Below are 27,772 nucleotides of genomic sequence, written 5' to 3' on the forward strand. Positions count from 1 at the left end.
TGCAGGACGTTTGGCATTTGCCAGAGAACACCAAGATTGGCAAATTCGCAGCTGGCGCCCTGTGCTCTTCACAGATGAAAGCAGGTTCACACTGAGCACATGTGACAGAGTCTGGAGACGCCGTGGAGAACATTCTGCTGCCTGCAACATCCTCCAGCATGACCGGTTTGGCGGTGGGTCAGTCATGGTGTCGGGTGGCATTTCTTTGGGGGGCCGCACAGCCCTCCATGTGCTCGCCAGAGGTAGCCTGACTGCCATTAGGTACCGAGATGAGATCCTCAGACCCCTTGTGAGACCATATGCTGGTGCGGTTGGCCCTGGGTTCCTCCTAATGCAAGACAATGCAAGACCTCATGTGGCTGGAGTGTGTCAGCAGTTCCTGCAAGATGAAGGCATTGATGCTATGGACTGGCCCGCCCGTTCCCCAGACCTGAATCCAATTGAGCACATCTGGGACATCATGTCTCGCTCCATCCACCAAAGCCACATTGCACCACAGACTGTCCAGGAGTTGGCGGATGCTTTAGTCAAGGTCTGGGAGGAGATCCCTCAGGAGACCATCCGCCACCTCATCAGGAGCATGCGCAGGCGTTGTAGGGAGGTCATACAGGCACGTGGATGCCACACACACTACTGAGCCTCATTTAAACTTGTTTTAAGGACATTACATCAAAGTTGGATCAGCCTGTAGTGTGGTTTCCACTTTAATTTTGAGTGTGACTCCAAAACCAGACCTCCATGGGTTGATAAATTTGATTTCCATTGATCATTTTTGTGTGATTTTGTTGTCAGCACATTCAACTATGTAAAGAAAAAAGTATTTAATAAGAATATTTCATTCATTCAGATCTAGGATGTGTTATTTTAGTGTTCCCTTTATTTTTTTGAGCAGTGTATATACAATTTATAAAGAGGTAGGCAAAATGTATTCAATATTGGTTGCTGGGAAAGTTGAACCGAAAACGATTTTTGCATTCTTTTTCAAATATTGTTTAAAATCAATTGTCATAGTGTTTTGCTCTCACTTTAAAATTATTTGATTACAAGTTTTTTGTTTTTGCTTTTGCTGTCTTATTTTTGTTTACAATTCTATACATTTTGCTTTCATTTTTTTGGCTTTTGATTTCAACATCCATTATTTCACCCGTCCTCGAAAATATAAAGTTTACATTCTCATCTTTATTTTTCATGTTCATGATTTTTTAAATTTTGAATTCAATACATATGGCGTGAAATTGACCCCATACCAATTGACTCCCATTCACTCCTTGACAGCGGTCCTTGTCCCAGTATCGCCCAGAATGCACCCCGCGGCCCAGGGACGACACGTCGACAACGTACGCAATGGGCGTTAAATTTCATATTCACAAATGTACATTTACAAACAAAACACCACATTTTCTTACCTTACAAAAATTAATTGAACTGTAAGACACTTTAAGACAATTAAATACTCTACTAACAAAAAAGCTATTAGAATTATAAGTGTATGTCCCTTAAGGTCCTTGTGTAATGTATATTATTTATATATACTTGTGTTCCCACATGTACTTCCTGTATTGATTTGTTGTTAATAAAAAATATACGTTTTCTTAGTTATACCTCAGTGGTCATCCAAAAACTGGGTTTCCTCTAGATAACACAGCCACAAAGACAAATATCGTAAACATTTATGAAAACAAAAATGTTAGCAGTGTGGTTAAGGTTTGGTTTAAAATCAGATTTTAAGAAGATAAATTGTAGAAATAGGCGGAGTTTATGACTTTGTGGCTGTGTTAACTAGGGAAAACCAAAACGTAATTTGTGGGGGCTGAAGCAAAAGGTAAATAACACAACATGATCTAAGAAAATGATAGCTAGTTGTAATAGTCATTTTATATATCTCCGCCAGTGACTGATTAGTCATGATAGATAGCTAAGTATTAAAGAGGCACTTCGCCAGCTAAAGTTAGCTAAACGTTACGTTAATGTCGTCAGCCCTTGAGATCAGGGCCTAGCTAGATTTGTTACATAGTCACTTTAGAACATGGTTCTCTAGTTGAAACTATATAACGTTAGCTAGGTAACTGTTAGTTAGCTAACGTTAGACGACTCTCTAATCAGCCTGCTAGCTAACTTACCTAATACCCATGCATTATTATTATTATGATGATGATGCTGCTCTATCCTGAAACGTTGTAAGAGCTAGTTTTTTTAACCTTGTTACCTCTCACTTTAGCTTTAATGCTGTGTGTATTTGCTGGTGTTATACTTCTCTGTATTATTAAAGCAATACTTAGCTAGCTACAGATTGTAATTGGCTTGGAAACCAATTACACGACAGGGCCAATATACTACCAATCAATATGAGATTGGCTATCACGCAGAGCCTCACGGGTTTTACTATTGTTGCCGCACAGGAATGTAAATGTCGGAGGACCAGGAAGCCCAGGAGGATGAGTTGCTTGCTCTAGCGAGTATTTACGATGAAGAGGAGTTTCACAGAGCCAGATCTGCACAGGGCGGTGAGATACAGCTATGCCTTGAACTTCCTCCTAGTTTCAAGTTGATAGTCAATGGTAAGGCTGTTTACCTTCCTCTCCATTAATACTGAGTGTCCCTTTTAAAATGAATCAACTGTCAATCAGCATTAAAACCTGAACAATCAAATGTGTTGTATGTTTCTGACAGGAAACAAGCAGACCGAATATGACATATCTTTCCTACCTCCTCTGGTGCTTAACTTTGAACTTCCTGCTGACTACCCTTCTTCCTCATCTCCGGTCTATACACTAAGTTCCAAATGGCTGTCAAGGGACCAGGTGAGGTAGACCCATCAACATGACAAGAAATCACATAACATGTTTCAACAATATTCCCCTTGTCCTCTAGCTTGGAAACCCAACTTTGAATTTCATTGAATTCTACGTTGGGCATAAATGAGCGTTTGGATATGGAAAGTTGTCCCTCACATGACCTCTACAAGCCAGAATGTTGAATACAATTATATTTTAACTTACTTTACCTGTTGTCTGAGCAGTTGGTCCTGTTGAAGGTAGGAACGTCAGACAATATATCCACAGGAAAGTATAATTACATAAACCTTTCAAAGCGCTGGCAGTGCATTCAGGTTTCTATCATGTGAAGCATGCGCACAAGATGAAAATACATGCACGAGATGCATGCATACTTGCCAAGCTCGTGTACGTGTTTACATGCTTCTATGCATGCTTCTGGTGATAAAAATCGGAAAGCACTACCAGTGCTTTGAAAAGTTTATATAATTATACTTTCCTGTGGATATATTCTCACATTCCTACCTGCAAAAGGACCAACCGCACGGACAACGGGTAAAGTAAGTTAAAATATCATTTTATTCAACATTCTGGTTTGTAGATGCTGTGAGAGGAAACTTTCCTGATCCAAACGCTCACTTATGCCCGATGTAGAATTCAACGTCGGGTCTACAGGCTCCTCACCAACCCTTCTCTTTCTCCCCCTCAGATGACTTCTCTATGCAAGCGCCTGGATGGGCTGTGGGAGGAGAACCAGGGCTGTGTTGTTCTCTTCACATGGATCCAGTTCCTTAAGGAGGAGGCCTTTGCCTTCCTCGACGTCAAGTCTCCCCTGGAAGTGGTCAAGGGGGGCAACGCTCCGGTGGAGTGGAAGAGGAGTGAGGCTGGTGTGAAGCGGGCGGGGAGTCTAACCGGGGAGAAGGACAAACTGGAGCCCCTGCTGGAGCCGGACCCCCGTGCTGTCCTGGTGGTTGACCCCCGTACTGATATCCTACCTCAGCTCCTGGACTTTGATGAAGCTCAGCGGCAGAAGGTGTTTGACGCCAAGGCGTTCTGCTGTGGTATCTGCTTCATGGAGAAGCTGGGCTCGGGCTGCCTGTGCTTTAAGGAATGCCAGCACGTGTACTGCAAGACCTGCATGACGGAATACTTCCAGATTCAGATCCGCGACGGCAACGTTCAGTGCCTTAACTGCCCCGAGCCCAAGTGCACCTCCTTGGCTACACCCTCACAGGTAACTTTGACTCTTGTGACATTAATGAGCTCTTGTGACAATCTTATGAGCACTGACTAATGCACTGCCCCTTTTACAGGTCAAGCTCCTTGTCGGGGAGGAGTTGTTTGCGCGTTATGACCGCCTTCTGCTTCAGTCCAGCCTGGATCTGATGGCTGATGTGGTGTACTGCCCTCGCCAGTCCTGCTGCCAGGCTGTGATGGTGGAGCCAGACACCACCATGGGCATTTGCCCTGCCTGCCAGTACGCCTTCTGCACCCTCTGCAAACGGGGATACCACGGCCTGTCCCACTGCAAGGTCACAGCAGGTAAAGGAAATAGTTTACATTGTATTACATAGTTTATATAGTATATTACCTGACAATTAATGAGTTATATACTGTGCACAGTCTATACACTAAAGATGGTCAATCTAAATGTAGGTTAGAGTATTATGGTATTGAGAGTGGTCTCTACCTCCTGCCTTGTAGATGAGCTGCGAGGCCTGCGGGATGAGTATATATCTGCCAGTGCCGAGGGGAAGAAGTTCATGGAGCAGCGCTTTGGGAAGCGGGTCATCCAGCGTGCTGTGGAGGAATCCTTCAGCAGGGATTGGCTTAATGAGAACTGTAAAGGCTGCCCTCGCTGTGGCACTAATATACAGGTATGTTGCTCTCCGCACTACAAAGCTTTATAACTAGTTAGTATGCATATGTTTTGCTGCTCCTACATGATTTTGATCTATCATCTTCTCTGTTCTGTCTTTATGTGTAGAAGGTTGATGGCTGCAACAAGATGACTTGCACCTCGTGTAAGCAGTACTTCTGCTGGTTGTGTCTGGGCCAGCTCACACGTGTCAACCCCTACAGCCACTTCAACAACCCCTCCTCGCCTTGCTACAACCAGTGAGGGGCTTTGCTATTGTCCTCCTTTTTCAGCAGTTGTCAGTGACAATTGGCTCTGTGACCTTTTGAGATGTAGGATACATAAGGATTATGCACATAGGGGGAAATTCAGATGCGAGTTACACGTGCATCAATTTAAATTTCACTTTTCTCTCTATGCGTAATCTGAACTTGAATTTAAGCATGGGGAAATTACCAGTGCCAGCAAGGTAAGCGTTTAGGGTGGAGATCAAAGAAACAGGTGTGGCAGAGGTGTGTCTACAGATGCATCCTATTCTAACCTGGACTTAATTCCCTAATAATTACACCACTTTTACGCACGAGGAAACGGTGAATACAGTTGAGCGAACCTGCCGGTTCCAAGTGGAAAAAGCATCTACTTAATTTTTTCCAATATAAAAAAACGGTATTCTCCATGTACTGTAATTTATAAATTGTTAAAAGAGCTAGGTAAATTAATAATTTGTTTGGATAATGGGATTATTAATATAGATAAGGCGATATGCTATATTATCTATGTTTACAATTTTACCTTGTGATCGCTAGAGATTGATGTGAAAATAATCATACGGTATGGCAGGAAACTGAATATCATATCAGCATATCAACATGACAGTTAGGCCTATTTATGCCCCTTTCCCACAGTGAAGTATGAAATGCTGTGCCATTTATACCGAATTTTTATTGGATGGCCTTATAACTTGCAGGGATTCAATTTGGAGACACAAGCCAAATTGGATGACAAGACAGAGTCGTGCCAAATTTACAGTTTTTATTCACTATAATGTTTTAATCATATGACCCCGACTTTTCCTGTTTCCTTAAATTTGTAGGCTATAGTGTATGTTAAATATTATTAACCACTATCGGTAGCAACCGTAAGTAAAAGCCACATATATTTAACAGAGCTTTACTTGGCTCATCGCACTCTAGTGACTCCTAGGGAGTGAAATCCATATGTATATATTTTTTTATTTAACTAGGCAAGTCAGTTAAGAACAAATTATTATTTACAATGACTGCCTTCCCCCCGCCAAACCCGGACGACGCTGGGGCAGGTAGCCTAGTGGTTAGAGCATTGGGCCAGTAACCGAAAGCTTGCTGGATCGAATCCCTGAGCTGACAAGGTAACAATCTGGTAACAATTTGCCTCTGAGCAAGGCAGTTAACCCACTGTTCCCCGGGCGCCGAAGACATGGATGTTGATTATGGCAGCCCCCCGCAACTGATTCAGAGGGGTTGGGTTAAGTGTGGAAGACACATTTCAGTTGAATGCATTCAGTTGTACAACTGACTAGGTATCCCCCTTTCCCTTTCCAATTGTGCGCCGCCCTATGGGACTGCCTATCACGGCAGAATGTTATACAGCCTGGAATCGAACCAGGGGCTGTAGTGACGCCTTAGACCGCTGCGCCACTCGGGAGCATTTATGTAATATTTTTTTTGCTTTTAAATCTATCCATGGGTTCTGAAACGGAGACAAATATGCATATTTTCATGGCTATCTTTGTATATTCTGAACGCGTTCTCCATACATTCAAGTCTTGGGCCGATCAAATTAAATGAACACCGTATTTAAAGATATTGCTTTAGATAAATTAATAGAAACTAATTGAACAAAAACTCACTGATCAAATTGTGTTTTCTGGGGTTGAATTAAATGAATTTAGTGCGCGCAAGGGAACCACGCCCGCAAACCTCGTTATGCACCTCCATAAGGTAATTTTAAATACCAACTACTGAGAAGTTCGTTTGAAAGGCGTACATTTCCAAAGTCTGAATCGGCCCCATAGAATGTCTATCTAACCTTTTTTTTTTATTGGCTTCTTAATTAATGAGTAAAAATTACTAATTTCTTGTGTTTCTTTGTTGTTATTTTATAGGCTGTTCCAAGGTGTGGATATTGATGAAGATGATGCCTTTTGGAGTGATGAAGAGGACTGATGTGCAATACCTCCCATGCGTGCTTCATTTGTATGCACTTTAACCGCCCATGGATTTAGCAATACAATTTCTCACCATCATTGATCAGGCATTTACTTACCCAAAATATATCAGTCATTTCTGATGGTTGAATGGCTAGCGGAGAGCAATTCCAGTTAGAAGTAGGCACATTACCTTACTCCATACAGCAGTCAAATACTCAGGGCCAGTATTTTTCTGAAGGAATACTTGTGAAGAGAGTGTGAGCGAGTGTACCAAAAACGAATGGGTTAGTTTGTTTAGATGATTTGAACAGATAATGTTGGTATGTTTTATCAATCTCAATATAAAAAAGGAAATTCAGGGATACGGGGGTGAAATCTTACAATCAAGAACAGAGGACAACATTTTGGGATAATGTTTATACAATTGAATGTCTGTCCTTTAGAACCACTTTAATCATGAGTTAACTCTCTGTATACCCGGATACCATCCAAACCATGAGCTCACAGCTTGATGTTAAAAAAAAAAAAGGGTGAATAAAGCTTTGCTAAATGTGACATTCATCCAATGGCCATCAAGAAATATGATTTATGTTTCTGGAAAATGATTTTTAGACACACTGTCCTTTTCTGTATGTTTTTGTTCCTTTTTCACAAATAGGTACACTTTATTTATCATGTAACATGATTTGTTTGAATGGGACATACTCAGGAGGAGGCTGGTGGGAGGAGTTATAGGATTAAGGGCTCATTGTAATGGCTGGAATGGAATTTATACAACATGGGTTGATGCATGTTTGATACAATTCCATTTACTCTATTCCAGCTATTACAATGTGCCCGTTCTCCTATTGCTCCTCCCACCAGCCTCCTCTGACGCACATTGTTGATTAGGTTAAATATGTCATTGTTTCAGTACAAAAGATATGTCCATAACCACCCTGACATTTGCTAGTTACTACCTACTCACATTATGATCTTCATCGAAACTTTTCAGAAAGTGAGGCTGATTTGGAAATGGACATCAATGTAAATCACATTCAAAATACATGTCCTGCTCTTAAAATAGTTATATTGTGCTTTCACTTTTATCTGTTAATGTTATAGGGGGACAGTCTTTGATATTTGCAGTAGTCCTGAATTTAAAAAAAATGTTGTAATAACCATAAACATACATAAATAACCCTTTGGTTTTAGTGTTCATTCCCATGTTAGGGGTTTTAGGACATTCTTCATGTGTTCCTTTTCTCAATACATGTTTTATGAAGTTACTCAAATGTACTCCCTTGTTTATTTTGTCACACCGTATTAAGAGTGAACATGTGATAACAGAATCACTTCCAGTCCATTCCTGTAACTTGCAAAAGTGCTTGTACCTTGATACCGCTGCATGCAACTATAGTTCCTTATATCTTGTCCCATAGTCGCACCCATCTGCTGGTAGAAATTCTGCCTTTTGGCATTGTTTTAATCAAAGTACTTACTCATTTTAGTTATATTGCCTCCCTTGTAAGTTAACTGTTGGCTTTGCTGAAAAGCTGACTGCTGAATTAGGGATGAGATGAGACCCATCCAAAGGACGCAACCTTTCCAACGAGAACATACAATGCCTTTTCCTTCCACGAGAGTGTGCAAGGGCTGTGCTGTCATTGTCTTTAACACAGAAGGCATTGCTGAGTCAAACAGGTGGCAGAGGAAACCAAGAATGATTGTTGGTCCAAAATTACTGAACTAACATGAAGAGGTTTTTGACACGTTGCTGATTATGGTCACATTCTGAAATCGAAGGTTCTGACTTCGATTAAATCCTGATCACTTAATCAGCCTTTCTTTTATTGAAGTCAACCTTCAATTTTAGAATGCAAACATATTTTAATTTCCTGTCATGAAAATAATAATACATGTGTATTAAAACATGTTTTGGATTTATGCCACTCATCTACAAAATGTTAGAGAATTGAGAGCATTGTTTTAACTGTCATGATATTACAGACACAGACTACAATGTAACTGTTGTCTTTGATTCAACTGGCCCTTATAATCTGTCCTTCAGCAGGAACACAGCTTCCCTGGTCTCCATGCCTATCAAGGGACCTTATTTATTACACACAATAATGTATCTTATTTATACACACTATTACCATGTGTTTCCACTTGGGAAGGGGACAGGGTGATGGATGGACAGGACACAGAGACAGAGACAGGAGAAGAACAAAACAGTACTAAAGAAACAAAGAGAGTCCATGTTGTAGCAAGTGATTCAAAAGCAGTCAGTACAACACAGTTTAATCCCTTTGGCTAAAGTTGCTGACAGTGGATAACCCTTTAAAATGCCCCCTGTCATGCCTCGTGGTATAGGAGCACCTCCCAGCATGTTAGTAAAGATTTGTGCTTTCAAACAGGCCAGTTCCACACGCACAAATCCGGCCCACAGGACTGAATCCCCTTAGCTGCTCCAAACCCACAGACCACTTCTCTTTATACACCAGTGAGCAGGCCAAAGCTGAACAAGGTCAGTAATATATGATGAGTAGCTTGCGTCGATGGCGGGATGCTGATTAGATGACAGTGTCAATCAAAACCTGAATGTTGAACAAAAATTGTTAATGTAATAATTTTAGCTTGTAATTGGCTCTTTTTTTGGTGTGTTGATTATCAGTTCACTGAATGATTCAGTGATAACATGTCTGGAAATTGTATTATGTAGCTAATTATCATACACTTAAACTGTTTACCTTGATGAACACAGAATAATTTCCCTCCGTGATAACTTGATTGACCAATAAATGTGTTATATCAATTTTATGGATGGTATAAAAAAATATATTTTGATATTTACCACACTTAGTAGGCCTATGTGTAATTTATACATTGAGAAGATGTATAATGTACAGATGTTGGAATGCAGGATTGACAACACCATTTAGAGTTGTTGTATAGCAACGTAAGCATAGGAGTCACTGTACATGCCGTGATATTTCTTCACACCAGAGGAACCTGACACAGTCAGCTGTAGCCTGCAGAGTACAGAGGGACCAACCAGTCACATCATGATTGAAGCTGACCGAGAGCTATCAGCCATGGTGCAGGATATATGGGATAAAGACGTCAACAGACTGAAACCAGGGACAGACTACCGGATCTCTCTGCAGGTAGCAAAACTGAAAACGATCCAAATTGCACTACTGTATGTGAATGTTTTGTTTATACACATCATTCCCGTGACAAATTGTACAGATGCATTTTACCCCAAATGAACTAATGGATGTTTTTGCACAACATCATGAGGCCACAAGCATTGTTTGATCAGGAAGGTCAGAGCACACTGAACAAACCTAGACCCCTAAAATGCTCTAGATTGTTGCTCTGTGGTGTCTTTCTAAAGGACACAATAGCATGTTAGACACTGTGCCACAGACAGAGAGCTGCCACAGACAGACAGACAGAGAGAGAGAGAGAGAGAGAGAGAGAGAGAGAGAGAGAGAGAGAGAGAGAGAGAGAGAGAGAGAGAGAGAGAGAGAGAGAGAGAGAGATAGAGAGACAGAGAGAGAGAGAGAGAGAGAGAGAGAGAGGAGAGCAGAGAGAGAGAGAGGAGAGCAGAGAGAGAGAGAGGAGAGACAGAGAGAGAGAGAGAGAGAGAGAGAGAGAGAGAGAGAGAGAGAGAGAGAGAATGCAAGTCAAGGGAAAACATGCTGCTGTTGTTAGAATTTCCTGGCTCTCATAAACAAAACACTGGAGTTGCAGCTTTATAGGGCACTGGGTCATGTTTTTTTTTATCCATCAAGGGGTTACCATGTAAAAAAAAAGATATGTATTCCTGGATCATTGGCGGGAATGCTTAGACATTTGGAATACTGTATGTAACTGGTTTGCTCTTCCTCCTCTGCTGTGCTTTGTGCAGGGGAAAGCTGGGCCTGTGAATGCTGACATGAATGATGACATGAATGATGACAATGATGGAGCCGGATATCCTCTGTTCTCATTTGTCGATGAACGCATTTTCAAAAAGGAGTCTTTCTTAGGTAAGGGTCTGACGTGTGAGGGTTAGAGCTTTGGGATCAACTTTTGCCTTCAACCGTGCAGTTTCCTGTGTGTTATCATTATTTTCCTTTGGAAATTCTGTCATATCTGCAATGTATTACATAAGCAGAGAGTAGCAGGAGTTCAAGTATAATTGAACAAGTGGCGATTTTAGCATGAAAATCTTGGTGAAGCAAACTCAACAAAACAAATGTATGCATGCCAGCAAAGCCACAACACTAAACAATACATGAATTGCACTATAACAGTGACAAACAGTGCCCACAAATTGTTAGGGCCTACATAAAGCTGTCCCAACAGCAGAGCTTTATTTCCAACACCATGGAGTGAATCCTTACCACTGCTACACCTGGCTATCGGCATAGCCTTGTCTGGCAGCAAAACAGTTAATTTAGACTTGTCTACTGCCTTTTTAAAAAAACATAGCTGATATGGCTGACTTGCTTAAACAAATGTGGGTTCTACTGACAATTAAGATGTACAAACTATTGCATAAGGGAACGATGAGCGTATAAGAGGCAATCCGTAATTTCGATTAAGACATTAATGAGCAAGCTAAGACGGACGTAGTCAATATAAATATGTGTTCAGCACTTTTGAAATGTAAGCGACAGAATTCCGAACATGGGCTGTTCTCACAGTATTCTCCCTGTACACCAAGTCAGAACCATAGGATAAATAAAGGGGGCATATAAGCAAACAATGAAAGCTCTTACAATATTAAATTATGATATTTCTCTAAAACAGGCTATAGGCTACATGTGCACCACCAAGTCAGAACAGTAGGCTAAGTTATGAGGGGGAAAGGGACAAAATTATTAGGGTGACGTACATGGGCCACTAACAGCTTACTACACAACATACACCTAGTATTACTTTCTTAGCTATAGTATATGTATCTCCCTGGCATATTACATAATTTATGCAGCAGCATATAATACATTTTTGGACTCACCTTGTTGTGCGGTGCTCACCTGAACAGGAAGGTGGGGTGGCAGTCCTTCTTGTGGGCAAATTTTGTCATCCCACTTTGTCATCATAGTCTGGCATTCTCTGGATTCATGGTGCTTTCAAGACAACTGGGAACTCTGAAAAAAACAAGGTCAAAACATGACGTCAGTGATCTTCAGGTCGAAGCTCTACTGTAGAAGAAGGCCAAGTTCCCGACTTGGAATTCCGAGTTGGATGACTGTTCAAAACGTATTTCACCAGTCGGGGCTAGTTTTTGTCAGAGTTCCCAGTTGTCTTGAACTCACTGAAGTCCGAGATTTCTGAGTTTCCAGTTGTTTTGAACGCGGCAGAAGTCACTTGGATTAACAGCATGGCCACTGTATTCAACTTTTTCTGGCCCATGGTGTTGCATGTGAATGTTTATCCTTTTAAGCTTGGAAAAGAGACCCTTAAACCCAGACTTGGACCACAAACCCTCTCCACTGAATAGAAGGCTAGTGATTGTTTTGCAACGCTTGCAGTTAGCCACCGATTCCTTCCAAAACATTCAATGTTGGATTTGCGATTTCCGACTTGTTGTATAATGTTTATTTCCAATGGCCGATGAGCACCGATACGATATATCTATAATTTCTCTTCATATGACAAGGATTGAAAAGAATTTGCCATTAGATTGTCAACTTGATTCATGATGATGACTGCTTGTCTAGCTTGCTTAGCTAGCAAGCTAGACAAGCAGTCATCATCATGAATCAAGATTTTGAAGGTATGATGTTGACATGATCAGTCCAATCAAAGCTACCGGTAGATATAACGTGAGCTGACATCATTTTATAATGTGGCCAATGACCTTAAGCCTTCTTGGATAGGCACTTCTAATGTAAATCTATGCAGCACCCAAGGGGCTTGTGAATTTTCGAGCTCTCCCCTGTAGATTTTGCAGTGACGACAATTATGGCGTAACTAGAGGACATTACCAACCCCTACACTCTGTATTTTCCACTGGCTGCCCCACAACCACAGAAAGCACTGAGCTAGGCTCAAACACCTGCATTTTGGAGCTGCCTTACTCAAGAAAGCAAAAAAGAGACCATGTCTGTATGCAGCTTTATTAACTAAATTATGTATTTTTTTATATTGTTTGCGAACTGATATGTGACACGTACTAATGCCAAAATAACATGCAAAACAGGCAATAAAACAGGTGGGGCTCAGCCCTACCTGAATGATGGGTCACCACTGATTGAACACGATACAAACAGGATGTGTACTGGCGTCAGTGGGAGTGGATAGACAAAACAAACTAGTCCTGTCAGCAAACATGTCCACATTGGCACAATGTAGGCCCAATGCGGGCTAAAATATTGGCCCCATGTAGGCTGCCCACATTGGGCCGATGTGCCTTTTACCCATACACTCCACATTGGCCCCAGGGCAGGTGGGCGCAAGGGCAGCCCTCAACTCACTTGAAATAAGCCCACCCTTTTGGATCGGCTGCCAGTTACATTGTATCAGAAAGATAACAAAGTTGTTACTGTCATACATATTTTTACCAGAAAAAAATTTAAGTTTATCTTATGTCATATGCACTTATCTAAGGCTGCGTTTACACAGGTAGTCCAATCGTTATCTTTTTTCCACCAATTAGTCTTTTGACTAATCACAACAGATCTTTTCACATCAGATCTTTTTCTGAGCTGATCTGATTGGTCAGATGACCAATTAGTGAAAGCAAGATCAGAATTGGTCTGCCTGTGTAAACACAGCCACTTCATCACTGGCAGTGTACAATATACATTTTTTGTTGATTTCACACAACAGAACACTTAAACTGGAGTGACACTCAGTAAAGGTTGCACAAAAATAACTTGTGAACTTATAACTATACGTTAATATCTGAAAAAAATAGAATTAAAAGATAGTTGGCTGTAAAGTTCTGAACCCTCATTGGTTTGAATGGTGTTAGCCATTTTTATCTTGTATTATTTTTTACTTAACAACATGAAATGGGGTTATTTGTACACCATGCCTGCAAATATTCTAATGAGCCCCCACCTCTACATTAGGGTGTGGGCTTGCCTGTGCTGGGCTTGGTGTAGACTAGCCTGTGCTGGGCTTGGTGTAGGCTAGCCCATGTTGGTTATGGTGTGGGGTGGCCCATGTTGGGCTGGTGTCCACTAGTTTGCTGGGTTGGTGTAGGCTAGCCCGTGTCGGGCTGGTTTAGACTTAGTGTGGGCTAGGCCGTGTTGGGCTTGTTGTGGGCTAGGCCGTGTTGGGCTTGTTGTGGGCTAGCCCGCGTTGGGCTTGTTGTGGGCTAGCCCATGTTGGGCTGATTTGGGCTAGGTGTGGGCTAGCCCCTGCCCACCTTGCCCACCAAATACCCACATGTGGCCAATGGGGTCATGTTTGCTGGGATCTTACTAGATCAGAACACACGCTACACTCTAAACTAAACTGGATGTCTTCTTCCAGCCTTTATCTCTCTACTGGATAACTATGAAAGTGATACGGGTGAGCCTGAGATTGTAACCCCAGAGGAGGAAGCAGAAAACCACAAGTTTCTGGACTGCATGCTTCGAACGCCCACCATGAAGGTACCAGTTAAAACATATGGTGGAGAGGTCGATAAAAAGAAAACTGTATTTATTTGATCAGATGAAAAGGAACATAAGTCAAATCACAGATAAATGTGATCAGAAAAAGTAAAAAAAAAAATGTGTGACATCAATTCACAGGGAGAACCATGGCCAAGTTGGAACGTCAACAGCGAAAGTGAGTCAATCAACATCCCATGATTGAAATTGTCTTCATATGTTTCTCTCATATTTAGATTGCACATAAGTACCTAGTAGAGAAACAGCTCTCCCCAGAGGGATTACCGGAATTCAAGAAGCAGCTCTACCGTATCTGGTTTGAGCTGTACGCCAGACGAGGAGCTAGCAAGTGGGTGGAACTCTCCTCTACGTAACTGTTACTTTTCAGATGTCAAAATAATTCATCATTAGGCTGCTAAATGTTTTCTCTTTCCTGGTTAGGGTTAGGCTCAGTCAATATAAAATCCATTCACAATTAGAGAAAGCTGTATCATCACCTCAGACTCTCTTTTCCTTTGTCTTTATGCCAGTCTATTCAAATGGCAAAGAGTGTGGACTTGCAGCTCAAGATTGGACTCGAGTCTGACTCAAGGCACACATTTGATTATTTGAGACTTGACTTGGCAGGAAAGAACTTGAAACTTGACTTGGACTTGGAGCCTTAAGACTCGGGACTCGATTTTGACTTGAGACTGATGACTCCAAAGGATTGTTTAAAAATGGCTGTTTCTGTACCGCTTTGTCAGAATTTGATATCTTATTTTACTGTATGAGACAAATGAAAATGGCTGGCCGCTATTTCATTCAATGAGTAGACGAAAGACAGCTACTTGAACATTAGTCATTATATCTAGGGGGAAAAATTACCAAATGAAACTCAGGCTAGAGACTTGGGGAAAAAACACTTGTTACTCGACTTGACTTGATTTGAGATTACTATGCATGATTTGGAATTGATTTGAGATTACAATGCATGATTTGGACTTGATTTGAGATTACAATACATGGTTTGGACTTGATTTGAGATTACAATGCATGACTTGGACTTGATTTGAGATTACAATGCACGACTTGGACTTGATTTGCACTTAGCTTTGTGTATTCCTAGGAGGAGAAAGAGAGTAGTCTATTATTTTTAGTAGGTAACACTCATACTGTATGTTAACACGCAGATTGTGCTGTAATTTCATCATGTGCACCACCACGCAAGTGGTGGATGAGCTTCCATTAGACCTGCCCAATATCATCCCTTCAGAAAGAGGGTGTAAAATCAGTAGTCTATGTTCCAGCCTCATGATGTTCTCCCATGTTCCTCCAGGCCAGACTCCTCAGGGTTTGAGCATGTCTTTGTCGGAGAGACCAGAGGGGGCCGCACAGTCATCGGCTTTCATAACTGGATTCAGTTGTATTTGCAAGAGAAGCTGGGACACATTGATTACAAAGGCTACAGTGTGAACGCAAATTCCCCTCAGGTTAGATAAAAAATACTGAAATTATAAATGTATGTTTTGATTATCATGTTGAATCAGTTGTGTGACTGTGATGAGATGGTAGTTAACAATTCCAGGGCATTTCTTTGGAAATTATGTGAGAAATTTCAAACCTACTGAATGACAGTCCCATGGGTGTAGGCCTGTATGTCTTTATTGTTGTCTCTCTCTTCTCTCTTTTATTTCAAAACCAGCCTGACGAGAACAAGCATATCCTGGCGCTACAGTTCAGTTGGAAGAATGGAATAAAACCCAAAGGCAGCATCTTCGTTGGCGTCAGTCCTGAATTTGAGTTTGCCCTTTATACCCTGTGTTTCCTGGTCTCACCCAATGAGCGTGTCAAAGTGTTCTTCAGTATCTATGAGGTGGATATTGTCTGTCACCACTACAACCAGAAGCATATCGGCACAACTTACCCTGTTCTTGTGAAATATCAAAATGAACAAAAAAAACAAAAAAAATAATCAAACAGGACTCAAATACACTCTCACCCAAGTGTCATGAGTATTGTTTTAGTCTTTTTTTTATTTTAAATAAAGATACAATACATCTTACAAGACTAAGTGTTATGTTGCTGTATTCATTATTGCTCAACTAGAAGACCTGGCAGCACAGCATGTAATCTTCAGAGGTAACCTCTATTATTTCACCTTTCTAGTTTTTGAATAGTGGAATACAGTGAGTAGGCTACACATAGTATTGCCACTCTAAGCCAAAATGTACAATAACTGGAAAATGGATGGTTATTATTTTACTGTCAATGCCTGTGTTTTTGTGGGGGCAGTAGAGTAAAGAGCGGATGCGTGACCTAGTTTTGGAGTATTGACGTAACATGCTCGCAGAGAAAGAGGGGAGGGACTTGAGCAGATAGCGTCCCAATAGTTTATGTTACCGTTATACGTTCTGTATTGAATACATTGACAATCGCTTGTTTAAATTCAAAGATTTGAGTCTGTTCATATTAGGATGGCTGAGCCGTGTGCTCGATATCAGCAGGTGAGTTTGTTTCAGCTAGCAAGCATTAGCTAACTGTAGTTTGTTAACTAAGAAACACTGGTAATGGGTTGGATCTAGGCCTCATTGTTTTGTGATGGCACCATGACTGCAACGTCAGTTTACAAGTTCATATCAACACGTCATGATGCTTTATAGCTAAATTAAAATGCTAGTCATTTTTGTTGGTTAGCAATACATTTTATTTAACTTGGTCAATATTTGTAGGTGATGTTTTGACTTGCTAACTACTGTACACATTCGCTTCTTCAACCCTGTCCTTGGAAAGCTAACGTAAACTCACCCCATCCCGTACAAATGTGCGCAACCGCAACTTTCAAACGAGGCTACAAAGAAAACTAATGGGACCGTGTTGACTTCAACATCGGGGGTGTGAACTAGGTTTCTACTCAAGCGTTGATCGACATGGTAATGGTTCTATAGTATTGGAGAAAAGTTGAAAAAACGGACCCTGCGTTACATCGTGACGTGTCATGTCGTAACGTACAGCACGCATAAAGCAACTATTTCTGTCTTACAATCTCTCTCCCCCAGGTGTAGCACTTCTCTCATCGTTTAAAAACAAGAAATGGACAGTGACGGGTAAGGTGGGGATACCTAGTCATTTTTTGCGTCATCATTGCATGCGATCATCATTCTCAAAGCCGCTGTTTACTTCTAAGATCACTTTAGCACCACCCTAAAAACCCGATTCAAATTCGACACAAACCTTCAAATAGGTATGTAATGACACATTATATAAACTCTTTATAGTGTTTTATTTACATTTTAGATGCGATAAGGTGATAAGTTGGACAGATCGAGTGAAAAAAAGCAATTTTCCCACACAACATCTCTCCTTCTCACTATCACGCATTAGTTTCGCTTCCCCACCCGCCATTTTTAAAAAGACCCGTCGGGGCTCAGTGCCTGCTTGAATTATGCAGAAACTGCCAGCGTTTAGGTCATATAATTGATCATGTTGGAAAGGGGAGAAATTGTTCTTTACAATGGTATTGACATTACAGTTGATCCTGGAGTATTAGGTTTTTGGGGCGCTAAAATAAGGGAAATTGTACGGACCAAGGCGATGTACGAGTTTACGTGAGTTTACGTTACCCTCCTGTAGGTTTTTGCTCCAACTCCAGTTGTAACTAACCTGGTTTATTTTGTCAACCAGTTCCTTATTAGAATCAGGTGTGCTAGATTATGGTTGGAGAGCCCTGCACTAGCTAGCTACTCAATAGGCGATCCTCAACTCCACGATTTACGATGGAGTTGAGCGGCGACTAGTGTGTGCTGACAGAACTGGACCGCAGACATCGCATAACAATATGTTTTTATCAAAAACGACTCATTTCGGCACGTAAAAAGAACCCAATATTACACATGACGTTCTGTGTAATTGCTGGTTAGGGGTTACTCTTTAAGTGCAGAAATCCGTAGTTCGTTTATGAGAAAAACTTAATTATATGTGACCTCGGAGCTCAAATCCGCCGACACTAGTCGCCGCTCAACTCCATCGTAAATCGTGATGTTGAGATTTAGTCAGCTAGTGTAACAGATGTCCCACGAAGACAAGACTGGTCTCGGCACCAGTCTAACTATGTAATCGTATTTTGTAAGTCTCTTGTGTTGTGTTTTTAAAGAAATAACTACTCAGCCAGCGACCACAGTTAATTGGTGTTTATTCTGACAGTGGCTGTAGATTCGTGATTCATACTTGAATGTAAATATCAGACTGGGTCTTTTGTAATCAAACATAATAATGACAAAAATAGTATAAAATACAATACATGTTAGTATCTGACGATTGACACAAGGACGCACATTAGATGTGCAGGACAACATTACATTAAGTGTACAAAACATTAGAAACACCTTCCTAATAATGAGTTGCTCCCCTTTTTCCCTTAGAACTGCTTCAGTTCGTCGGGGCATGGACTCTACAAGGTGTCAAAAGCTTTCCACAGGGATGCTGTCCCATGTTGACTCCAATGCTTCCCACAGTTGGCTGGATGTCCTTTGGGTGGTGAACCATTCTTAATAAACACAGGGAACTTGAGCGTGAAAAACCCAGCAGCGTTTCAGTTCTTGACACACTCAAACCGGTGCACCTGGCACCTACTGCCATAACCCATTCAAAGGCACTTAAATCTTTTGTCTTACCGATTCACCCTCTGAATGGCACATATAGATAATCCATGTCTCAGTTGTCTCAAGGCTTAAAAATCCTTCTTTAAACTGTCTTCTACCCTTCATCTAAACTGATTGAAGTGGATTTAACAAGTAAATCAATAAGGGATCATAGCTTTCACCTGGATTTACCTGGTCAGGTTGTCATGGAAAGACCAAGTGTACCTAATGTTTTGTACACTCAGTCTATGTTGATGGCTGTTGTCGTAACGTTGTATTGTTTAATGTGACGATTGCTACTCATCGAATGATTAACAGTTTACAATTACGTGATTAAATGAATCAGGTAATTATTAACAAATTAACCTGGAGCACCATGCAAAAGTTTTGGCTTTATTGAGTTTCTATTTCCCAAATGAACTCAAAGAATATCAGAATATCAATTTTTTTAAATTTTGTTTTACAACAGTCGCTAATTAATTAAGTTTCTCTACAGTCTCATTCTGAATGTCGCATAATCCGGGAATCTGCACAAACCCGAGTCCCACTAAATAAGTCCGTTCTACACCAATTGAGTTGATTATTTATTTACTAACAAGCTAAAATGATAATATAAGATACACAAACACATAGTCTAGGCTGTTGATTAGAACTTAGTATAATGAAACAGGTCCCTAGCGGGCCAACAGAATATGACACATGTTACACAAAATGGGGATTTCAAAAGCGGGAGTAAGAGAACGAGAGAAAAGCACACTTGGGTACGTTTGTCAACTATGCAATTTTGAACCCTAACCTTGCTCCGAACTGCCGCTCTTATGGGTCAGAATATAATGATGTAATTACATGTTGAAGGTCTCCGATGGGGTGTCTCTTCGTGGATCTGGTTCCGACTTCTCTGATGACGGCACGTCTTCGGTTCGGTTACCGGGTGTAGCTCTGTTTGTCCTCACGATGTCAGTGTCCTTAAGGGTTCTTTGGAGGACAGCTAATCAGCTGTGTAGATGTAGCTTGCAATCGCTAGCTAATTTGTCCTATTTAGCTAGCTTGCTGTTGCTAGCTAATTTGTCCTGGGATATAAACATTGAGTTGTTATTTTACCTGAAATGCACAAGGTCGTCTACTCCGACAATTAATCCACACATAAAACGGTCAACCGAATCTAGTCATCCTCCTTCCAGGCTTTTTCTTCTCTGGACTTTATATTGCGATTGGCAAGTTTCATAAATTAGGTGCATTACCGCCACTGACCTCGTTCGTCTTTTGTCACCCACGTGTGTATAACCAATGAGGAAATGGCACATGGGTACCTGCTTCTATAAACCAATGAGGAGATGAGAGAGGCAGGACTTCCAGCACGATCTGTGTCACAAATAGAACTGACTTCTATTTTAGCCCTTGGTAACGCAGACACTAGTTGGCGCGCGCAATAATTGAATTATATAGATTTCTAAATTTATTTTGCAACGCACGCGACGCAAGCGGTGTAGTCCGGGTATTAGTCTGCTATGTTAATTCTTAACTCACATGTTTTATACCCTTGGGTCAGAAATGGGCGTTTCCGGCTTTAGGACAAGTTCTCTGGGCGTAACTAGTTACGAGGCAAGGTCTGGATTTTACTCAGATCCAATTTAGACAACTATCTTCACATTTCGTCTTTACAAAAACATTCTCTTTGATCTGGAAATTTTCCACACAACGTACAGTATGCAAACATCAAGTACATAGTGTGAAAACTCTTCAAGTTACAATGTTTTCATTGTAATGTCGTCATTAAACTTTTAATAACATAACAAAAACGACATTCATTTCCATGTTCCATCTATCGTCACTACTACCATTTTGATTGACGAAACATATTGTCCTAAAGTCCATTTATTGTATGTTACTGTTCAGAGGTAGATTCTCCATATAGGCCCATCATACATTCCATTCCATTCCATACTGAGAGGACAAAAGGGATTTTAAGATTAACAATGGGCGGGAGTTGTCATAACGACCCCCCCCCCCCCCCCCCCCGCCTCCATACCTCTCGATCTCTCCCCCGCTGGTGGGTGTGAGAGATATCTCTGTAGGATTATGGTCCACGGTAAACTGACCCGAACAGGCCAGTCATGACACTGTAGATCCGTGATTCGTCTGTTAGCATGGGAATAACTGAATTAGCAGGGGCTAATGTGATTGTTACAATTTAAAGCATTCTAGCTAACTCTAACACAAATAATCTGTCAATTGAAATACATTTAAGTCTAATCTATGGACTGGGAATGCAGATATGCATCTGTTGGTCACAGATACCTTCAAAGAAATGGGCCTCACTATGGGCCTCAGGATCTCATCATGGTATTTCTGTGCATTCAAATTGCGGTTGATAACATGCAATTGGGTTGGTTGTCCATAGCCTATGCCTGCCCATACATATATACACACAAAAAAGTATGTGGACATGCCTTCAAATTAGTGGATTCGGCTATTTCAGCCACACCCGTTACTGACAGGTGTATAAAAATCAAGCACACAGCCATGAAATCTCCATAGACAAACATTGGCAGTAGAATTGGCCTTACTGAAGAGCTGTGACTTTCAATGTGTCACCGTCATAGGATGCCACCTTTCCAACAAGTCAGTTTGTAAAATTTCTGCCCTGCTAGATCTGCCCGGTCAACTGTAAATGCTGTTTTTGTGAACTGGAAACGTCTAGGAGCAACAACAGCTCAGCCGCAAATTGGGAGGCTACAGAAGCTCACAGAACGGGACCGCCGACTGCTGAAGCGCGTAGAGCGTATTCATTGTCTGACCTTGGTTGCAACACGCACTACCGAGTTCCAAACTGCCTCCGGAAGCAATGTCAGCATAAGAACTGTTCGTCTGGAGCTTCATGAAATGGCTTTCCATGGCCGAGCCGCCGCACACAAGCCTAAGATCACCATGCACAATGCCAAGCGTCGGTTGGCTGGAGTGGTGTAAAGCTCGCCGCCATTGGACTCTGGAACATTGGAAACGCACTCTGTGGAGTGATGAATCCCGCTTCACCATCTGGCAGTCTGACAGACAAATCTGGGTTTGGTGGATGCCAGGAGAACGCTACCTGCCCCAATTCATAGTGCCAACTGTAAAGTTTGGTCTGGGGCTGTTTTTCATAGTTCGGGCTATGCCCCTTAGTTCCAGTGTAGGGGAATCTTAACGCTACAGCATACGTTGTAGCAACAGTTTGGGGCAGGCCCTTTCCTGTTTCAGCATGACAATGCCCCCGTGCACAAAGCTAGGTCCATACAGAAATGGTTTGTCTAGATTGGTGTGGAAGAACTTGACTGGCCTGCACAAAGCCCTGACCTCAACCCCATCAAACACTTTTGGGATGAATTGGAACGCCGACTGCGAGCCAGGCCTAATCGCCATCAGTGCCCAACCTCACTAATGCTCTTGTGGCTGAATGGAATGCAATGTTCCAACATCTAGTGGAAAGCCTTCCCAGAAGAGTGGAGGCTGTTATAGCAGCAAAGGGGGGACCGACTCCATGATTTTGGAATGAGATGTTCGACGAGCAGATGTCCACATACTTTTGGTCATTCCTTATGTTTCCAAAACCGTACCGCAAGTGATGGGTGTTAATGTTTTAGAGGGCGCAAATTAAAAAGATGCCTTCATCAATAAGCGGTAAAGGTAGTTGGTGTCTGTGAATGGACTAGGTAGCTAGGTGAAGTCTATTGAGGGCTAGTGCAATATTAGCCATGAATTTGATCCCTTTATCTCCCATTACAGCTAGGTTTAGTGTAAGTAGGAAACTGATGACTGCCCTTATCAACAATATTAGCTCATTATCACAAGTGACATTCTTTGGTGCGATTTCTACCATTTTATACAGTGTAGCTGACAGCTGGCCCCATCTATGGACTGTATTTCTCTGCCTGAACTCACCAATATTCTGGAGCCTAATCCTCTTGGAAGTTAGTAATGAGTTCACATGACAACTGATGGGCCTGCATACTGATACAAAATACTATAAACATTTATTGGGGGGTTGAAGAGGACAACAATCTCTGTTATACAACCAAAATGGAGAACAGTGGGTGTCTGCTTGCCATTTTGTTACATGAGTAGCTAGGTCATGTGAGGTCTGATCAAAGAGTAATGCTGAACCAGAGACGGAAGAGGAAGTAAAACATCCCACTTGCTCATGTTTTCTGGTTCAATGAAAGTCAATTAACTAAGCAGACCAGACCCATCTGCTATTGCATTGGGGCTATGGGAGAACCACCCCGTTAAGCAGACCAGAACTTGAACATTTCTTCAATGATAAACAGCCTGAGTAAGACATTCTTATTTATCCACTATCTTTGGCTGAATCCTAGTGTGACCCTGTAAGAGGGAAAATGCCATCTCAACTTCGACCTTGTGCAGCGGGCAACCGTCCTATCTCATCTGACCACCGAACATTGGCCTTCATTTTCAGTTCATTTCCTGACGATTCTACATGCTGAATTGCCATCGTTCATTGACACCCAGCAGGTGATATATTGCACACGGCCGGTGTTCGTTATGGTGTGTCTTGTCCATAAGTCTGCTACAATATGGAGTCGCCTGACCCTGTAGCTAAGGCTAGCTTGTTTTCCTTAGGCTACATCTCAATAGTGCTTGGACTGATTTCTTCTCTATGTCATGTTGACGTTTTCACGGTCATCTAGGCCTAACCAGTGTATTGACTCCTCCCCCATGCAGCTGCCCAATGAAGAGGAGCCAGAGGAGGCTCTCCAGGTGGCAGCCGATGCCCCACCCCCTTACAGCAGCATTGCAGAAGAAAATGCAGGTAAAAGCACAATACACACACACACGCACACATCACAGTGCAGCGCTATGGTTTGGCCTGGGAATCAATGTCCTTACCTTTACTCCAAGAGACATTGGACATTACACAGTCCAGAACTAGACGATGACCATCAAGTATCTTTGTTAGGACACAGAGGAGATATCCCTACTAGCGTTAGGTTTACCTATGCTGTTACAGCAATTAGCCCACCATTTGGGGATAGATATCACTGAAGTGTAACACAGCAGTTTATGCGCCGCAATTTCACTTATTTATCTCTCTTAGCTTATTTTGACAACAAAGAAAATGGGGGTTTCCCCAATCCACCATCATACAATGTGGCCACAACGCTCCCTTCCTATGACGAGGCGGAGAGAACCAAGGCGGAAGCTCATGTTCCCTTGGTGGCTGGAAGGGTGAGTTACACCGTTACAAACTCCACGTAATCCTCCCTTGTGGTTTTGCTAGACTATATTATATATTATATATTTTTTTTTTAAAGGTGTGTCCGATCTCCCCAACCAACCTCACTTCTGTTTTGTGTACTGTTTACATTTAGAGCTGGAGGTAGGCTAGTTTCTGAATATAACACCATGAACCCCATTGCATCTAATTGCATATAATATCAAAGCAAACCTGTTTAACTATGGTTGTGTGCGTAGATATACTGTACTCAGTATAGTGTATTGAAATGGTGAGTCATACATTGTCGGCAGACACCCTAATAATCACTGTCAGATATTGAGACTGCTCATCTATGCCCTCTAGTGGGAAATGTTTTGCCATACCTTGTCATCCCATTTAAATGACTGGTCTGTGTTTCTTTGCCACATACTGCTTGCCTTGCGTACAGCACAGGGAACAACTGGGGACTTTTGATGAACTTTCTGTGCACTGGAGGTACAGTAATGGGGTGGAAGTGTGTGGAATGGAATAGTACCGTTAGGCAAAGATGTGGCAGCCATTTGCAGAGACCTGTCTGTCGACCTGTAGCGTATTAGTGGCGCATTTCCTGATGGCACATCAAATGTTATTCTTTCAACTAAATTGAAGCAGCTTTCCAGCTAAATGCCTTCTCCGTCCACGACATTAGAGAAATGTAAAGCGAAGGGTCAATGAAGAGAAGGAGTTGTACTTTGTAGCGTGAATGTTTCCTTTCTTGGTTGATATAGCCTTTTTAATAGGATTTCCATCATAAAATGACTTGATAATGATCTCTACCGTATGTTTATCTCTATCTCTGCAGGATGAAGACTTTGTAGCCAGGGATGACTTTGAGGATGCACAACAGCTGCGGATAGGGAACGATCGCATTTTCATGTTGACCTTTTTTAGTAAGTCACCTCTTGAAGTAAAATCTTCTCCTTGGTTGGGACTGGGGTTGGTACACAACAGCGAAATGAAGAAGAGTCATGTGATGTATTTATTTCACAATAAAAGTATTTGATGGATATTTGATGTGATCGTAGAATGTTATATTGTGAGGAGAAAGCCCATCCTAGTAGACCATATACACAGCCTCTTTCCCCCTCTTCCTCCACTTTAGTGGCATTCCTTTTCAACTGGATCGGTTTCTTCCTGTCCTTCTGTCTGACCACCTCGGCAGCAGGCCGCTACGGGGCCATCTCTGGCTTCGGCCTGTCACTCATCAAGTGGATCCTCATTGTCCGGGTAAGATTTCCCTACCAACCCTCTCTGAGATGTAAAGGTGGTATACAAAGGTTTCCCTGATATTTATTTACAACAAATAAATACTTTATTAAAATGATATGTAATGATATTTTGGTCAGAGTAGATTGTGGTTCCTTAACATAAGAAGCATCTAGTGGCAGGGATCTGATGGCAAAGCACTTCAGTTTGGTGTAGGTTTCCCTTTTCCAGAGCCCAAGATCACATTCATGGTTACTATGACCAGTCCACTTATCTTTTATGTTTGTGTGATTGTTATTTATTTATTTATCTCCCCAGTTCTCCACCTATTTCCCTGGGTACTTTGATGGGCAGTACTGGCTGTGGTGGGTGTTCCTGGTACTGGGTAAGTACAACCAGTTCTGTCTTTCTCATTTGTAGTACTAGACATGTAAATACAGAAACATTGTAGCATTGGTGTAAAGGTATCTATTCAATGGATAGTGTGCATAAATCCAATACATTATGACAGTGACCCTTATAGAAGAGTTAAAGCTGCGATATGTAACTTTTTGGGAGACTCACATAGAAATGTGTGTTATAGATACGTCATTCTCATTGAAAGCAAGTCAAAGAATATGTGTTCTATGTGTTCATATGTGTTCTATGTGCACTATTTCTATGCTTCTCGTTCTTAAGTTTTGTTTTTTCGTCTTTTACTTTTCAGTTTTGTACACCAGCTTCTAACAGCTAAATATACAATATTTTTGTTTCTGGAGAAGATATGTCACAGTGGTTCAGCTAGTACAATGGTTCTATACACTGGCTGTGGTGGGTTTTGTCACAAACTGAAATTAGGCGAACTATTCAAATTTTATCAACCAGGAAATGGCAGAGCGATTTCGGCATAGTGCACCTTTAACACACACTATCTTGTTTGTGGTGCTGGGAGTTGGGAAGTGCTAACCCAAAAAACATTATTGAAAAAGAAAATAACTACTGTTAAATCCTGCTAAAATAACAGTGACCCTTATTGCCCCAATCTACTGTATTCTCTGTCCTCCAGGATTCTTGCTCTTCCTCAGAGGATTCATCAACTACGCCAAGATCCGTAAAATGGCAGACTCGTTTTCTAGTCTCTCGCGAACCAGAGTCCTTTTCATCTACTAAAAGGGGTAATATGAGCTCTTCTTTAGAAAAGTTTGCTATCTGGCCTCAACTCCATCACGAAAAACAGGGAGGAAACACCTCTTGTTTTGCTGCCGATAAATTGGACAAAATAATTTCTGTCTCTTGATGTAAACTAGTGGAAGCTGACAATTCTGTAACTATTCAATCATTAGTGGTTTATTTCAAGTGCTGATTGCAATCAAGTCTGTGACGTATAAATAATGCTTAGACTAACCTGTACCCCCGCACATTGACTCGGTACCGGTACCCCCTGTATATAGCCTCAGTATAGTTATTTTATTGTTTTATTTTTTAATTATTATTTTGTACTTTAGTTTATTTAGTAAATATTTTCTTAACTGCATTGTTAAGGGCTTGTAAGTAAGCATTTCACGGTACGTCTACACCTGTTGTATTTGGCGCATGTGAGAAAATAAAATTTGATTTGATTTATATCATTTGTATTATCTGTTTAACAATGGCATGTACTGTTCCTGTTAAACAATAGGGGGCAGTCTTTGTCTTTTTTCTGTCCTCTTTCAAAGTGTTTGATATGGAGACAGCTCGGCTCTATGCTGACCCTGTGGAACTACCCATGGAGTTATGTCTGAATAGGAGCATTGAGTGAAATCTATTGATGTTCTTGATGTGTATGATAATGCTATTAAAGTTAGTCTTTTCAAGATGTAGCCTTCAATGTGGAGAAAACAGAATGATTTTGTATTCAAGCTTAATTTTTACTCTGGAAATCCTAGTCAATACAGTGGTAGAGGAATGCACTGGAACCTTGTAGCTAGGGTTTGTCAGTGCATTTCAGACATTTCAAGGAGAATCCCAGGCAAATTGGCTAAGATAACTGTTCATTTACACGGAACAAAAATATCTAAAAGCATCATACAACAATTTTTTTTGTGAGTTACGGTTTGTGTAAGTAAATCAGTCAATTGACATATATTCGTTAGACCCTAATCTATGGAATTCACATGACTCGGAATACAGATATGCATCTGTTGGTCACAGATACAGTACCAGTCAAAAGTTTGGACACCTACTCATTAAAGGGGTTTTCTTTATTTTGACTATTTTCAACATTGTAGAATAATAGTGAAGACATCAAAACGATGAAATAAAACATGGAATCATG

General features: G+C 41.3%; 3 protein-coding genes across 3 annotated transcripts; all 3 read left to right on the forward strand.

Annotated features, from left to right (window-relative positions):
* Positions 1-1,615: 1,615 nt before the first annotated feature.
* On the forward strand, positions 1,616-8,000 carry LOC129821224 (E3 ubiquitin-protein ligase RNF14-like). The gene is made up of 8 exons (XM_055878623.1): positions 1,616-1,822; positions 2,400-2,558; positions 2,671-2,801; positions 3,484-4,008; positions 4,088-4,316; positions 4,479-4,651; positions 4,762-4,892; positions 6,776-8,000. Exons 2-8 carry the CDS (start codon positions 2,408-2,410, stop codon positions 6,834-6,836), a joined length of 1,401 nt encoding a protein of 466 aa, XP_055734598.1. The 5' UTR covers positions 1,616-1,822; positions 2,400-2,407; the 3' UTR covers positions 6,837-8,000.
* A 193-nt stretch (positions 8,001-8,193) lies between these two features.
* Positions 8,194-16,452, forward strand: LOC129821228 (uridylate-specific endoribonuclease B-like). The gene is given in 8 exon segments (XM_055878638.1): positions 8,194-9,246; positions 9,248-9,329; positions 9,809-9,969; positions 10,719-10,839; positions 14,282-14,403; positions 14,640-14,752; positions 15,722-15,875; positions 16,088-16,452. Coding segments are annotated over 8 exon segments (1,122 nt in total). The 5' UTR covers positions 8,194-9,147; the 3' UTR covers positions 16,358-16,452.
* A 269-nt stretch (positions 16,453-16,721) lies between these two features.
* On the forward strand, positions 16,722-27,325 carry LOC129821230 (NEDD4 family-interacting protein 1-like). Its single transcript, XM_055878653.1, has 7 exons — positions 16,722-16,889; positions 23,742-23,829; positions 24,115-24,245; positions 25,076-25,163; positions 25,376-25,500; positions 25,798-25,864; positions 26,525-27,325. Exons 1-7 carry the CDS (start codon positions 16,860-16,862, stop codon positions 26,626-26,628), a joined length of 633 nt encoding a protein of 210 aa, XP_055734628.1. The 5' UTR covers positions 16,722-16,859; the 3' UTR covers positions 26,629-27,325.
* The last annotated feature ends 447 nt before the right edge of the window (positions 27,326-27,772 follow it).

The sequence above is a fragment of the Salvelinus fontinalis genome, chromosome 2, assembly GCF_029448725.1.
Source record: "Salvelinus fontinalis isolate EN_2023a chromosome 2, ASM2944872v1, whole genome shotgun sequence".
Lineage (NCBI taxonomy): Eukaryota > Metazoa > Chordata > Actinopteri > Salmoniformes > Salmonidae > Salvelinus > Salvelinus fontinalis.

Bases quoted from the DNA above. Each gene is read 5' to 3' on its own strand.
- LOC129821230 (XM_055878653.1), top strand. From the start codon at position 16,860: ATGGCTGAGCCGTGTGCTCGATATCAGCAG. The intron at 24,246-25,075 runs GTGAGTTACACC...CTATCTCTGCAG, and splicing joins TTCCCTTGGTGGCTGGAAGG to GATGAAGACTTTGTAGCCAG. The intron at 25,865-26,524 runs GTAAGTACAACC...TCTGTCCTCCAG, and splicing joins GTGGGTGTTCCTGGTACTGG to GATTCTTGCTCTTCCTCAGA.
- LOC129821224 (XM_055878623.1), top strand. From the start codon at position 2,408: ATGTCGGAGGACCAGGAAGCCCAGGAGGATGAGTTGCTTGCTCTAGCG. The intron at 4,317-4,478 runs GTAAAGGAAATA...CCTGCCTTGTAG, and splicing joins CCACTGCAAGGTCACAGCAG to ATGAGCTGCGAGGCCTGCGG. The intron at 4,652-4,761 runs GTATGTTGCTCT...CTTTATGTGTAG, and splicing joins GCTGTGGCACTAATATACAG to AAGGTTGATGGCTGCAACAA.